The sequence below is a fragment of the Nicotiana tabacum genome, chromosome 20 (assembly GCF_000715075.1).
Source record: "Nicotiana tabacum cultivar K326 chromosome 20, ASM71507v2, whole genome shotgun sequence".
NCBI classification, from domain to species: Eukaryota; Viridiplantae; Streptophyta; class Magnoliopsida; order Solanales; family Solanaceae; genus Nicotiana; species Nicotiana tabacum.
Window position 1 is genome coordinate 37,714,472 of NC_134099.1, and position 12,804 is coordinate 37,727,275.

Below are 12,804 nucleotides of genomic sequence, written 5' to 3' on the forward strand. Positions count from 1 at the left end.
AGAGCTATGGAGACGGTTCAGTGTAACGGTTTCATAACTGATGCATACGATGGTCTATTGCAACGGTTACTCTATGAATGATATTGCGACGATTCTTTACTCTATAGAACGGTTAAAAATCGTTGCAATAGAGTTCATTATCAACTGCTGTTCAGGCTATTGCTACAAATATTTTATAATATTGTAGCGGTTACTTAATGCTAATGCGACGATTACGTTATACTATTGCAACGGTCACTTTTGGCTTATGTGATTGGGGCTCATGCTATTGCAACAGTTATAATGATATATTGCGACGGTTATTTTCTGGGTTACTGCAACGCCTATCATATCTCTATTGCAACAGTTATACAAACCAACAATGTAACATACCTTGAAATATATATAATTTACGAAAAAAATTATTTTTAAACAAAATCAGAATCCATAATAGGTGTAATATCCATAAAAGCAAAACATTTAACAATATCTGCCAGTGAATTAAAACACATAAGTTTCCAAAGTGTACAAAAATAAAATATTTCTAGTTTCATCATGAATCAACCTAATACTCCTAAGTAAGATCTTCATCACTTTGGTCGCCTACTTCAAGTTCTCCACCTACAAATAATCAAAAAACAAACAATTTAGCAAAAGTTCTATAAAAGGATTTCATTTAAAGATATGTATATTAATGTCATGACACATGGTAAGATTAAACAAATTGATAAATACACTAGGCCAAACCCTCTATCTTGGCGCCAAAATTCATATGGACACCTCAACTTAGCTATGTTTCATTTAAACACTCTAACTATGCTTCAACTGTTCCACTTAAACACAATTTTGACAACTCTAAGCAAGGCAAGTGCGTGAATGCCACTTGCCACTGAAATGAAAATTAACACCACTAATAAAAAGACAAGTTAGCAAAAGAAAAAAACGACAATGGAAGAAGAATCATTTCTTTTTTCTATTTTCTTGTTTTCTTTCTCTTTTACAATTTTATTGCTTAAGCCATCTATCACATTATCAGGCATTTTCATGGCCCTGCTGCAAAAGTCCATCACTGATAGCCAGACTCATTTCTCACTTCTCCTCAAGAATTCCCCCACCTAAACATGTGGAATAAAAACCAGATATGAATTGAAATTCAAGAACAAAATTGTTCATAGAAACTCCAATAACCACAAACTATCTCTGGGTCAAAATCAACCAACCCACATCTATGAAATTCAAGAACAAATCAAGTGGGAATGAAAACACAATAAGATAACCTCCAAATTCTTCAATTCGAAATTTAAAGTTTCGAACTCGAGTGGGTGTTTATAGAGCTTTTAGCGCCAAGTTAGAGGGGGCGCATATGGGTTTGGCCAATACACAATCTCATACTTACCAACAACAACATACCCAGTATACCCATTATAAAAATATGATAACTCCTATAAAACCCTTCACTAGTTCTGATACACTTCAGCCATTGAAGAGTCCGAAGAGACTAGCCATGGCGTGACTCAATTCAATGCTCAAATGCAGTAAAAACTAAAAACCAATGCAGTAAAAACTAAAAACCAAGAATTTAGTACATACTATTTCCATGGAACTCAATATCCAATTTTACTTTCTTTGTTTCCTACTATGTTTTATTCCTCTGCTACAAGCTCAAAATTTACAAACTTACATAGTACAATTACATCCCTATGCAACAACAAGAACCCCTTTTAGTTCTAAGCTTCAATGGCACCTTTCATTTCTTGAAAAATTCGTTTCCTCAAATCAATGTGAATGAGAAGAAATTTGGAAGATGTAACATTTGCTAAAGATCATTGCTGTCATTTTAATGGATCATTAGCAGAAAAGCTTATTTTGGAGCATTAGACATTTGACAATAGCATTTTTTTGTTAAGAAACTGAGTAGATGAGAATTTATAGTTTTGATTATTGAAGGCGCCTAAGCCATTTTTCTGTTATCCTTCCAAATTCGAGCAGCATGCATTGTTTAAATATATTATACATAATTCATGATTCCTTAATTCAGAATAAAGGTGATCACTTTGTCTTTAATCCAGAATAAATATTTTTGGTACACTATTTAGAATTAAGTCAACTCAGCTAATGTGTAGCAACTAGTATAAGCCAAACATTGCTATCATTTCCAACATGGATCAGTAAGAAGGAAGAAGCATTTAATCAAGAAAATGATAGATCAAGCAGTTTCTACGACAAAAAATACATGAACAAGAAGCAGATTCTTTTACAAAAGATACATGAACGAAAGTCAACACAGGCAGAAACAATTGGTTCAGCACAAAAAACTAATGGGAGCATTTAAACCTCCAGAAAGCATATAGAAACAGTTATTTGGATACACCATATACGCAAACATTGTGGTTTTGTTCAACCATAGCATACACTTCATCAATCAACACTGCCCAATATTATCAAAATTCTTGGCATGATGAGTGACAACCACAATGGGACCTTTAGCTTTCTGGAATCATTTGAAGAAGTAATAGAAGCTGGAGCAAACAATGCTTACTTTTGGGCAGACATGAGAAGCTGGGGAAAAAGCAGGAGAGCTACTCGAGAATAAAGCTGCCCAAAAATTCGCAAGCATTTCGGCGCTTTTAGGACGTTTAGAAAGAAAAAGAAAAAGAAGAAGAAGAAGAAGAATCAATAGCAATCTAGACTCCAATATGGAAAACTCAAACCACAGTAAAATTCAATACATATATTAACAAATATCAGCAGCTCTACAGTTGCAAATATATAAATTTTAGCCTGGGAATAAAGTGATGCTAACCTTGATTGTTGCTACCTGTAGATGGTCGACGGATCAGTTGTTAATAGCTTGTGGTGCAGAGGTAGCTTCTCCTAGAGACGAAACAGACAATGTTGCTAGTATGTTTGGATTAATTAATCCTGCATGCTGAAGTTGAGCAATTACATCTGCAGTAATTTCTTGTCGCATAGTTCTCTTTTGTTCCTCCATCTTTCGAATCCTTTCTTGCATTTCTTGCACTGTATCATTTGTGGCATTTGAAGTCGGCACGAAATGACCCACTTTTCCTTTCAAAGTAGTCTTTATAACCCCTCATCCATATAATCTTAAACGTCCTGGATGTTCAGGACCCATGACAGATGAAAATGCATCAACAGACTGACTGCCATCTACACTTTGTTGTGTTTCAATTTTTTTCATTTCAGCCTAACAAAGCAAATTCAACAAAAGAATTAAAGTAAATAAAAAATAAGGAAGAAGAATAAATAAAATGATTTCATCTAAACTTGCATATAGAAAAATATTCATACAATTTTACTAGTTGTATTTTCATCTGAGTCCTTGTATACACGCCCAGGTTTTCTTGCTCTTGTGGCCACAAATATCTCCTTAAGTGATACAGGTTCCTTTGTTTTTTCCTAGTCGCACGAAAATGGATATAAGAGATATTTAAAAAATATAATATATATAATAATAAATAATAGTACACACCAATTCATTACGGATTACAACAAAACTTGTTTTGCCAGCAGTGTATGGATCCGTCAACTTTTTTCGATTCTCCTTGTGGATTTCGGATGATCTCTGCAAATAAAATGAATCAATACAATACAATAAACAAAAATAGAACAACATTATTTGCAACAACTTATGACCATTGAAAGAAAATCATGATATTAGTTTCCTACATTTTCTTTATTAAACCATGTCGGAAGAACCATGAGATGCACAGATATGCACTAGCAACTATATCAGAAGAACCATGAGATGCACAGATGCACAGAACCATGAGATGCACTTCAAAGGCCCTTAAATCATGCCAGAAGAACCATGAGATGCACAAATATGCACTAGCAACTATATCAGATGAACCATGAGATGCACAGATGCACAGAACCATGAGATGCACTATAAAGGCCCTTAAATCATGTCAGAAGAATCATGAAATGCAGAGATATACAACTAGCAAAGGCTGATATTGCCAGCGGTGACAGAGGAAATGGGGCAGTCCTGATAGCAATTGGCAATCAAGCTTTGCATATTTGCATTTCATATGTTCCCATCTGTGGCTGTCTCACATGGCTTCATTTCTTTCTCTCTGTGTTGGTATAACAGAGTACCAACTATTTACGAGACTTGTACCAATAAAACTAGAAGACATCCTTTTATAAGTAAAGATTCAGGATGCCTAGAGACCCTTGCCTGTGACTACTCTTCGTTGCCATGAAAGGCATTAGCATTCTTCCCTGCATCTCAAAAAGGAAGAATAGAGGGGGAATGTAGGCTCTGCAAATTGATTTTCTTGGTTTCTAAGCTAGCAAAGAATGAAGGAGAGCAATTGACAACCACAATATTTGCAACAGGAGCATTGAAGATGTATCCACGTTCACAATCAATTACTTAAGACTCCACAAAATCCCCACAGTTTCCCAAGTTGAAGGTCGTTGCAGATATCTTGAACATATCAGAATTAGAGTGGAATCTAATGGAGAAACCTAGAAGCTAATTGAATTCTCCATTTTAAGAGTTTCCCCACCAGTTAGAATTTGATATCTGACATGCTCAAAAAGTAGAATGCACTAGCAACTATATCAGAAGAACGATGAGATGCACAGATGCACAGAACCATGAGATGCACTTCAAAGGCCCTTAAATCATGCCAGAAGAACCATGAGATGCCCAGATATGCACTAGCAACTATATCAGAAGAACCATGAGATGCACTTCAAAGGCCCTTAAATCATATCAGAACTCTAACTTTACCTGTGGTTTATCAGAACTCCAATATTTCAGGAGCTCTTTAAACTGATATTCTGTTATATAATCGGGCCTTTTTGTCATTCGAACTTCATCATTTTGATAGGCATCATAATAATATTTCTTCAGTTGATTTTTATGCCTTCTCCAAGCACTTCCAATTGAAAACAAAGTCCATGTTTTTGCAGCATCAGGAATATCATACTTCAACTACAATTTGATTTCATTTGATTAGCAGAAATTGTAACATACTTTTAACAAATAACTGAACATTTGGATCGGAACTTTAAACCTTAGTATATGTCCATAAATCGTCTTTTGTGTCCATTTTCCTCCAATCCATTATATCCCGGGCAAAGAGTTGCAGTCCTTGCCAGTGTACCGAGGAAGCTACCAAACTCTCTTACATCTTCTTTAGTAGGACCAATGGGCTGATTCAAATTGTTAAGCGTGATCACCTTACGCGTCTTTCGGCCATGGACACTACACATTTGTGTCCTGCCTCTTTTTTTATTTGGAGTTACAGGACCAGAAGCTACAACAAATTACAAAAAATCAGAGGTGATGGATGAATTCAGTAAGATTCTAAGTTATGTAGACTTACCTTGTTCTTCAGATCGTTCATTAGCTGTAGGAGTGGTAGAATCTATTTGCATCTGCTTATCTACAATGTGCCCCTCTACAAATTGCTCCTCTACATGTCGTTTATTTGCTTCAGATCGTTCTCCTATTATCGGTTGTTCTTCAATTAGTTTTATCAGATGATCTTTCTCTGACCGTATAGCTTGAACGGTTTCTTTTGTTGTCAATGATATTCTCTTTTTTTTGCCAAACATGATAAACTTCCAGCTTGAACATATGATGAGTTTTTTCCTTTTTTATTTTTTCTTGAAGACCCTTCTTGACCCATGACATCTAAATTTGTGTAAGTTTAAGAAAATCAAAGCTAATCAGGTTAGACAATGGAACACAACAAAGAAAAAAAAGAAGAAAAGGCATGAAAGAGAAATTTTGTGCCACTTACTTGAAAGAGAAACTTTATGCAAATTACTTGAATCTACAATCAGTAACAGTTGCGGGTATAAAACCTGTAAAATTGAAGCAATTCAATATAGAGCTGTAAGGAAAAAACAATTGCAAAAAGTTAAAGCATACAAACAAGAAAAACAATCACATAATATTTCTAAAAAATGGCATTATTACTCACTAAAAAACAATGACGACTATATATTTAAAGAAATTCAAAAGATCATTTATCAATCATCTGCCTCCATCTAATCCCAATCAATATCATTATACTCATCCTCCTCTTCCAATGTTTCCATAGTTGTATCTTGTGATTGAGAAGGCATATCAATGATATAGCAGGTATATCTTCTCTCGACCATCTGGCATCCACGTCGAGTAATATATTTGATGAACCGGTATCATCATTAGGCTCTCTCCGAATCGTTTCTCCAATATTAGGACAATTCTCTTCTTCCAAATCATATAAATCAACAGGGACTTTATTTCTTGCATAATAAACATCTTTCTCAATTGGATCCTCCACATAAAAAACTTGATGTACTTGAGATGCTAGTACAAAAGTATCATCTGTACTGCATTTTTTGTTGAAGTACACCCGCGTTAATCCATATCCATCAATTTCATTATGAAACCAATAACATCTAAATAGTACAACACTAAAACACTAAAACAGTCCCAATAATCAATTTCAATTATATCCTGAATATCTCCATAGTAGATAACCGTTCCATCGATGGGATTTTAGTTTCTAGCACTAGCAAAACTATCTGTTGTTCCTGACAAAGTCACTCCATTATTTTGAGTCAAGCATGGAGCATCTCGTTCTATTGTATGAAATCGATATCCATTAATGAAATAGGCACTATATCTTTTAGCCACTGTATTAGGCCCTTTAGCTAGCCACCTTAAATGATTGGGCACTTCAACATTTTTAACTTTCTCTCTAAACCATTTTTCGAATTCTCGACTATGAATTCATGCTTTTAACCATGCATTTCCTCTAGTATGATTGTCAATTAAATTCTTATGTTCCCTGTAAGTACAAATATAAAATTTAATCATTAGACCATTGGAGATAAAGTTTAAAATATCTTATCATGAAAAAAATGAAGTTTAAAGTTTAAACTACAAATGACAGTTATATATTTTATCTTACTTGATAAGTGTCTCAACTTGTTCATCTCCAGTATTGAACAAAACATATCGATGTGCTTCAGACCATAACTATAAATCCATGTCAAAAGTCTTGCCTTTCCTTTTCTTCTTACTTCCGATTCAATGACCTATATTAGGAAATATAGGTGAAGAATCATCTCCCTCTATTTGAATGCATTCATCATCCTCAGTTTGATAGCGACTGAATCTTGTCTTCACCCCATCATGTAAGTATCTCGAACAAAAATTCAAGCACTCTTTGGCCAAATGCTTTGTACTTACACAGGTTTCTCTCCCAGGGATACATCCAACGCAAATGAGTCGGACCACCAAGCTTAATTTCATTTACTAAATGGATAGGCAAATGTGTCATTATATCAAAAAAGGTTGGTGGGAAAATTGTTTCAAGCTCACATGCTATATCTATAATTTCAGACTGCATTGTATCAAGATCCCTTTGCCTTATAACCTTACTACATATGGTTCTAAAATAATTACCCAACCAAATCAAGGTGAAAGAGACATTCTTGGGTAACACCTTTATAACCGCAACTTGGAGCAAGTAATGCATTATGAAATGAGCATCATGACTCTTGTATCCTGATATTTTCATCTCATCCACTTGCACTCAATGTGATATATTAGAGGCACACCCTTTTGGTAATTTGGCATTTTTGAGACGGTGCAAAATAATCTTTTCTCTTCCGGTTTCATGGAGTAACAAGCTTTAGCCAGATTAACTTTTCCATTTTTATCATCTTTTAATGGTTGAAGCTCCTTGCGTATCCCTATTTCATCCAAGTCATAGCGAGAATTTACATGATCCTTGGACTTTCCAAGTATATCCAATAAAGTCCCAAGCAAACTATCACATATGTTCTTCTCTATATGCATCATGTCAAGATTGTGCCTCAATTTATTATGTGCCCAATATGGCAATTCAGAAAAGATGGATCTTTTCTTCCACGGACCGTCATTATGTTGAGGCCTTTTCTTTTGTCCTTTTCCAAAGACATTATTGAATTCACGTAGTTCTTCAAGCACATCTACCCCCGATAAGGGAGTAGGCATGGCTTTATGCTCCTCTTTACCGTTAAATGATTTCTTATATTTCCGAAATGGATGATCATGTGGTAAAAATGCCTGATGCCCCATGTAACACATCTTATAACTATGTTTGAGATATTGAGAGCAAGTATCATAAGTACAAGTGGGGCATGCCCATCTCCCCTTGGTGCTCCATCCACAAAGCATTGATAATGCTAGAAAATTACTAATTGTCCACAATAAGACTGCATGCATTACAAAGGATTGGTTAGTTTCAACATCATATGTTTCTACTTCCATTTCCCACAACTCCTTCAACTCAGCAATTAGTGGTTGTAGGTACACATCTATATCCTTTCCTCGAGATGATGGACCTGGAATGATCATTGACAACGTTATATACTCTGGCTTCATGCAAATCTATGGTGATAAATTATAGTTCATTAACATGACTGGCCATGTACTATGAGAAATGCTCATGGTTCGAAATGAGTTAAAATCATCGCTTGAAAGACCCAATCTAACATTACGAGGATCTTTAGAGAAGTCATGGTGCAACAAGTCAAAATCCTTCCAAGCTTCCCCATCAACAGGATGTCTTATATTGCCATATTTGGTTCGTTCGGTAGCATGTCATCTCATAGCTACAGCTGTTTCAGGACACATGAATATCCTCTGAAGCCTAGGCTTTAAAGGAAAGTACCTTAAAACCTTTGCAGCGACTTTGGTATTCCTATTAGTCAAGCCACCACGCACATTCTTCCATCTAGAAGATCCACACACAGAGCAATTATCTGTCTTCTCATTCTCATTCCAAAATAACATGCAATCGTTAGGGCATGCATGTATTTTCTCATAATGTAGACCCAAATCTTTTATCACATTTTTTGCCTTATGAAAAGACTCGGGTAACTTAGCAAATGGAAATGCCTCTTTTATCAAGTCTAACAAGTCTGAAAATGCCACATTACTCAACCCATGAATGCATTTAAACAAGAACAACTGAATAGTGAAATCCAGTTTAGAGAAATTTTCACACCCTGGATATAACTCTTGTTTTCCTTCTTCCACTAATTTAAAAAATCTCTTTGCATCTTCAGATGGTCCCTCTCTCACTCCTTCATGGTTCAAGTCACCTTCTACATTTCTAAAAGTATCATGAAGCAGACCATCAATATCGTCATGCATATCAGAACCATCATCATCATTGGTTGCATGTGGCAAATCTTTTGAGGAAAACCCTTCTCCGTGAAAACCCCATTTGGTGTATCCATGTGTAAACCCATAAGCAACTAAGTGATCCTCCACCACATTTCTATAATGCCAATAACAATTAAAACACTTTTTACGGGGCATAATATTTCATTTTCTTGGGAAGATCGTTCAAACGCTTTATCAAGAAAATCATTCACACCACGAATATACTCATCAGTGGATCTTCAGAGACCCATCTAACTTTTATCTCCATAACTCATTTATCCTATGAGACACAAAAGTAAATCAACAATTAGTAATCCCTATTCCAATAAGCTACAATTATAGTATTCATGGTTACACTAACATGGACTGACGAACAAACTCATGTTTCAGTAGGTATGTATAAGTTGCCACAATTAACATATGGATGGCATTTAATATGTTACAGTATAAGGGATGCAATGATACTGATGCCCATTAGAGTCACAAGAAAGAATACTCAAACTACTGGATTTGGCTCAGAATTTTGGGTAAAAAGCCTACTTTGAAACACATAATCTCAATGCAGTACTCTTATTTGATATTCCAAAGGAGTAACTATACACAGAGTTCAAAGGAAATAATAAGGAGAGCACAAGACAATCGACATCAAATCCACATGCTGCTGCAGTGCTGGACAGGACATTTGACATGGCAATCCTGGCAATATTTTTTGGATACAATTGATTCCAACTGACAATATTTTTTTGGAAACAATTGAATAGAGCAAGAACACAAATATGGGCAGTAGTTGCTTTCAAATTTAGGAGCAGAATGGAGTATTGGTTTTCATGCAACCATGACCGAGAGATTATATTTAATACTGGAAATGGTAATGATGCAGTATGATAAATCCCACATCAACAACACAAGGACAGTAAATGTGATACAACAAAAAAGAGGCTATGTACCCAATTATCATATTAGGACTATAGTCCATATGGAACAAGGCTATATGTGCAAGCAGCAGATATTAACATCTTTGGGCTATTCAGGCAATCAACAGAACTGGACAGTGCAAATAATATGGGCTTATGTTCTCATACAATGGGACGACGTCATTTTTTACGAGCTTAAAGGACTAGTTCTTTGTGGTTGTATCTTCACTAGGATAGTTTTAATAAAAAATTTAGGATATGCATAAAAAACACCCATTTTAGAACACAAGAGCCAAACAACCAGAAAACCAACAAAAAGGTAAAATCCCCACATATATACGGCAATTTCTCCAACTCTCCCAACTTTAAATTTCCCTATTTAAGTTTTAGAACTTTGTCGACCTCAACAATGGAGTTTTGAAGGGTATTTGTCGCTTTAATTCCTTCTAAACAGCAGTAAACTCAATATTCAGTACAAAATAAACTTTGAATAAAATTTTGGCTCAAAGAATTGAAACCCAGTTTCTCAAACTCCAATTTTACTAAAACCCAAAATTTAAGCAACAACAACAACAAAACCCAAAATTTAAGCAATCTTCTTTAATTTTTTATCATTGATTTTTTTCACGGAAAACTCAAATCTTCACCAAATTTGAGATACAAACTTTAAACCATACAAAAATTAAAAACCAAATATAAATTAGAACAAAAGATAGTAACTTCATAGAAACCCATTTGTGTATTTTGTAATCTTTTGCAAAAACACTTGAATGGAAAATCTAGAGATAGGGAACTGGTAAGCCATGGAGGAGAGCATGCAGACCTATTATGGTAGAGAGCGATATTGGTCGAAGCCTTCGCTAGTCGAAATCCGTCGCTGGTCAAAATCTCACTGGATGTGGAGCCGTTTTTTGCTCTTGAAGAAGCTTCACTGGAGGATTTTTCTCAATGAACTAAATAGAAAAGAAGAAAAACCCTCTTTTACTTTGACTGGTCGAATTCCTTCGCGTGTGGAGCCGATTTTCGCTATTGAAGAAGCTTCAGAGGGTTTTTGATTTGAGCTCTTTTTCTCAATGAACTGAAGAAAAGAAGAAGACCCTCTTTTACTTTAATTTGATACTGTGTAATTTTCTAATTATTTTTTAATTATAAAGGGAGCATTGGCGGGTTTAGTGAAATAATTGGAGGGAAATGAAGTACTCTTTTTTACACAGAACCGTCCCCATAGAGTCATTTTACTGTCTCCATAGAGAGATATGTGGCATCGGTTGTGGTACTAATGTAACCGATGCTAAATTACCGATGCAATAGGTTTATTTTATAGTAGTGAAGGCAAGACTGTGATCGCTAGGCAGCTGCCTCGCTATCTCTGGTGATAATCTGCGACTGAAATAGTCAACAACCGTTATCGTGGCCTGAGATACCTAGATATGCACACAAGGTGCATGGGGTAACGTGAGTACACCAACTCAGTAAGTAACAAGTCCAACCTATGGACTGATAGGTAGTGACGAAATAAACCTCAGCAATTATAACACAATTAAACTAAACAGAAAAGTTCGCATGCTGGAAATTCAATTATACAACTCAGCAGTAAAGTAAATACTTGTGACGACCCTGCCAGTCGTTTCACGAGTTACCACTTTATTTCCCCCATTTCTTCTTCTTATTGCTTTATTTATCGGTTCTATGAGTGATCAGGTTGGTTGGCTCGGGTTCGGAGAGGTTTTGGTAAGGTTTGAGACACTTAGAGTCTTTTGAGTAAGATAAGTTGAAAAAGTTAACTGGATATTGACTTATATGTTAGAGGGGTTGGATGTGAGTTCCGATAGTTTGAATAGCTTCAGGAGGTGATTTGGGACTTAGAAACATGATCGGAATGAGTTTTGGAGGTTCGGAGTAGATTTAGGCTTGAATTGGCGAAGTTGGTATTTTGGTGATTTCCGATTGATAGGTGAGATTTTGATATAGGGGTTGGAATGGAATTCCGAGAGTTGCAGTAGTTCCGTTGTGTCAATTGGGATGTGTGTGCAAAATTTCAGGTCATTCGGACGCGGTTTGGTTGGGTTATTGATCAAAAGCGTAATTCGGAAGATTTTGGAAACTTATGCTTGAATCTGATGAGGTTTGGTAGATTCGATGTTGTTTGAGGTATTTTGAAGATTGTTATAAGTTTGAATAAGGTTATGGGATGTGTTTGTGCTTTTGGTTGAGGTCACGGGGGCCTCGGGGTGATTTCAGAGGGTTGACGGAGAGTTTGGGAGTTTGGAGGAACTACAGATTTTTGCTGCTTCTGTTGTTTCCGTACCTGCGGATTCGGGACCGTAGGCGCGATGCCGCGGATGCGGAAGATAGGTTGCATAAGCGGAAAATGGCTAGGAAAGCAGGAACCGCAGAATCGGTTGTGACCTTCGCAGGTGCGGAATGTTCATTGCAGATACGGAAAGTTGGGACTTAAGTGAGGACCGCCGATGCGGTGGTCTTGAAGTGGTACCGCAGAAGCGGGAATTGGGTCGCAGATGCAAAATCCCTGGGCCAGAATGTATAAATTGTTTCCTTCACTATTTTTGAACTATTTCACCATTTCTAAGTCGGCTTTGGAGCTTTTTGGACGATTTTAAAGAAAGATTTCAAGGGGACTTCATTGAGGTAAGGGTTTTGGACCTAAAACTCATTCCTATGGTATTATTTCACGGATTAGAGCTATAATTAATGAAATTT

At 36.0% G+C, this 12,804-nt stretch overlaps 1 protein-coding gene across 4 annotated transcripts; it reads right to left on the reverse strand.

The window, feature by feature from the left end:
* Positions 1-381: 381 nt before the first annotated feature.
* On the reverse strand, positions 382-11,203 carry LOC107804559 (uncharacterized). Of its 4 annotated transcripts, XM_016628476.2 has the most exons (10): positions 10,907-11,203; positions 5,763-5,826; positions 5,343-5,653; positions 5,031-5,273; positions 4,745-4,948; positions 3,473-3,565; positions 3,292-3,399; positions 2,783-3,187; positions 2,519-2,603; positions 382-600 (listed from the first exon to the last, which is right to left on the reverse strand). In XM_016628476.2, the coding sequence occupies exons 4-8, from the start codon at positions 5,079-5,081 to the stop codon at positions 3,074-3,076; spliced, it is 570 nt and encodes a 189-aa protein (XP_016483962.1). In that variant the 5' UTR covers positions 5,082-5,273; positions 5,343-5,653; positions 5,763-5,826; positions 10,907-11,203; the 3' UTR covers positions 382-600; positions 2,519-2,603; positions 2,783-3,073. The 4 variants fall into 4 exon arrangements, with proteins under 4 accessions (XP_016483962.1, XP_016483964.1, XP_016483957.1 ...); XM_016628478.2 differs by lacking the exon at positions 2,519-2,603 and having other exon boundaries at positions 2,798-3,187; XM_016628471.2 differs by lacking the exon at positions 2,519-2,603.
* Between the last annotated feature and the right edge of the window lie 1,601 nt (positions 11,204-12,804).

Bases quoted from the DNA above. Each gene is read 5' to 3' on its own strand.
- LOC107804559 (XM_016628478.2), bottom strand. From the start codon at position 5,081: ATGGATTGGAGGAAAATGGACACAAAAGACGATTTATGGACATATACT. The intron at 3,400-3,472 runs GTGTGTACTATT...TCGTGCGACTAG, and splicing joins TTGTAATCCGTAATGAATTG to GAAAAAACAAAGGAACCTGT. The intron at 3,188-3,291 runs GTATGAATATTT...TTGCTTTGTTAG, and splicing joins AAAATACAACTAGTAAAATT to GCTGAAATGAAAAAAATTGA.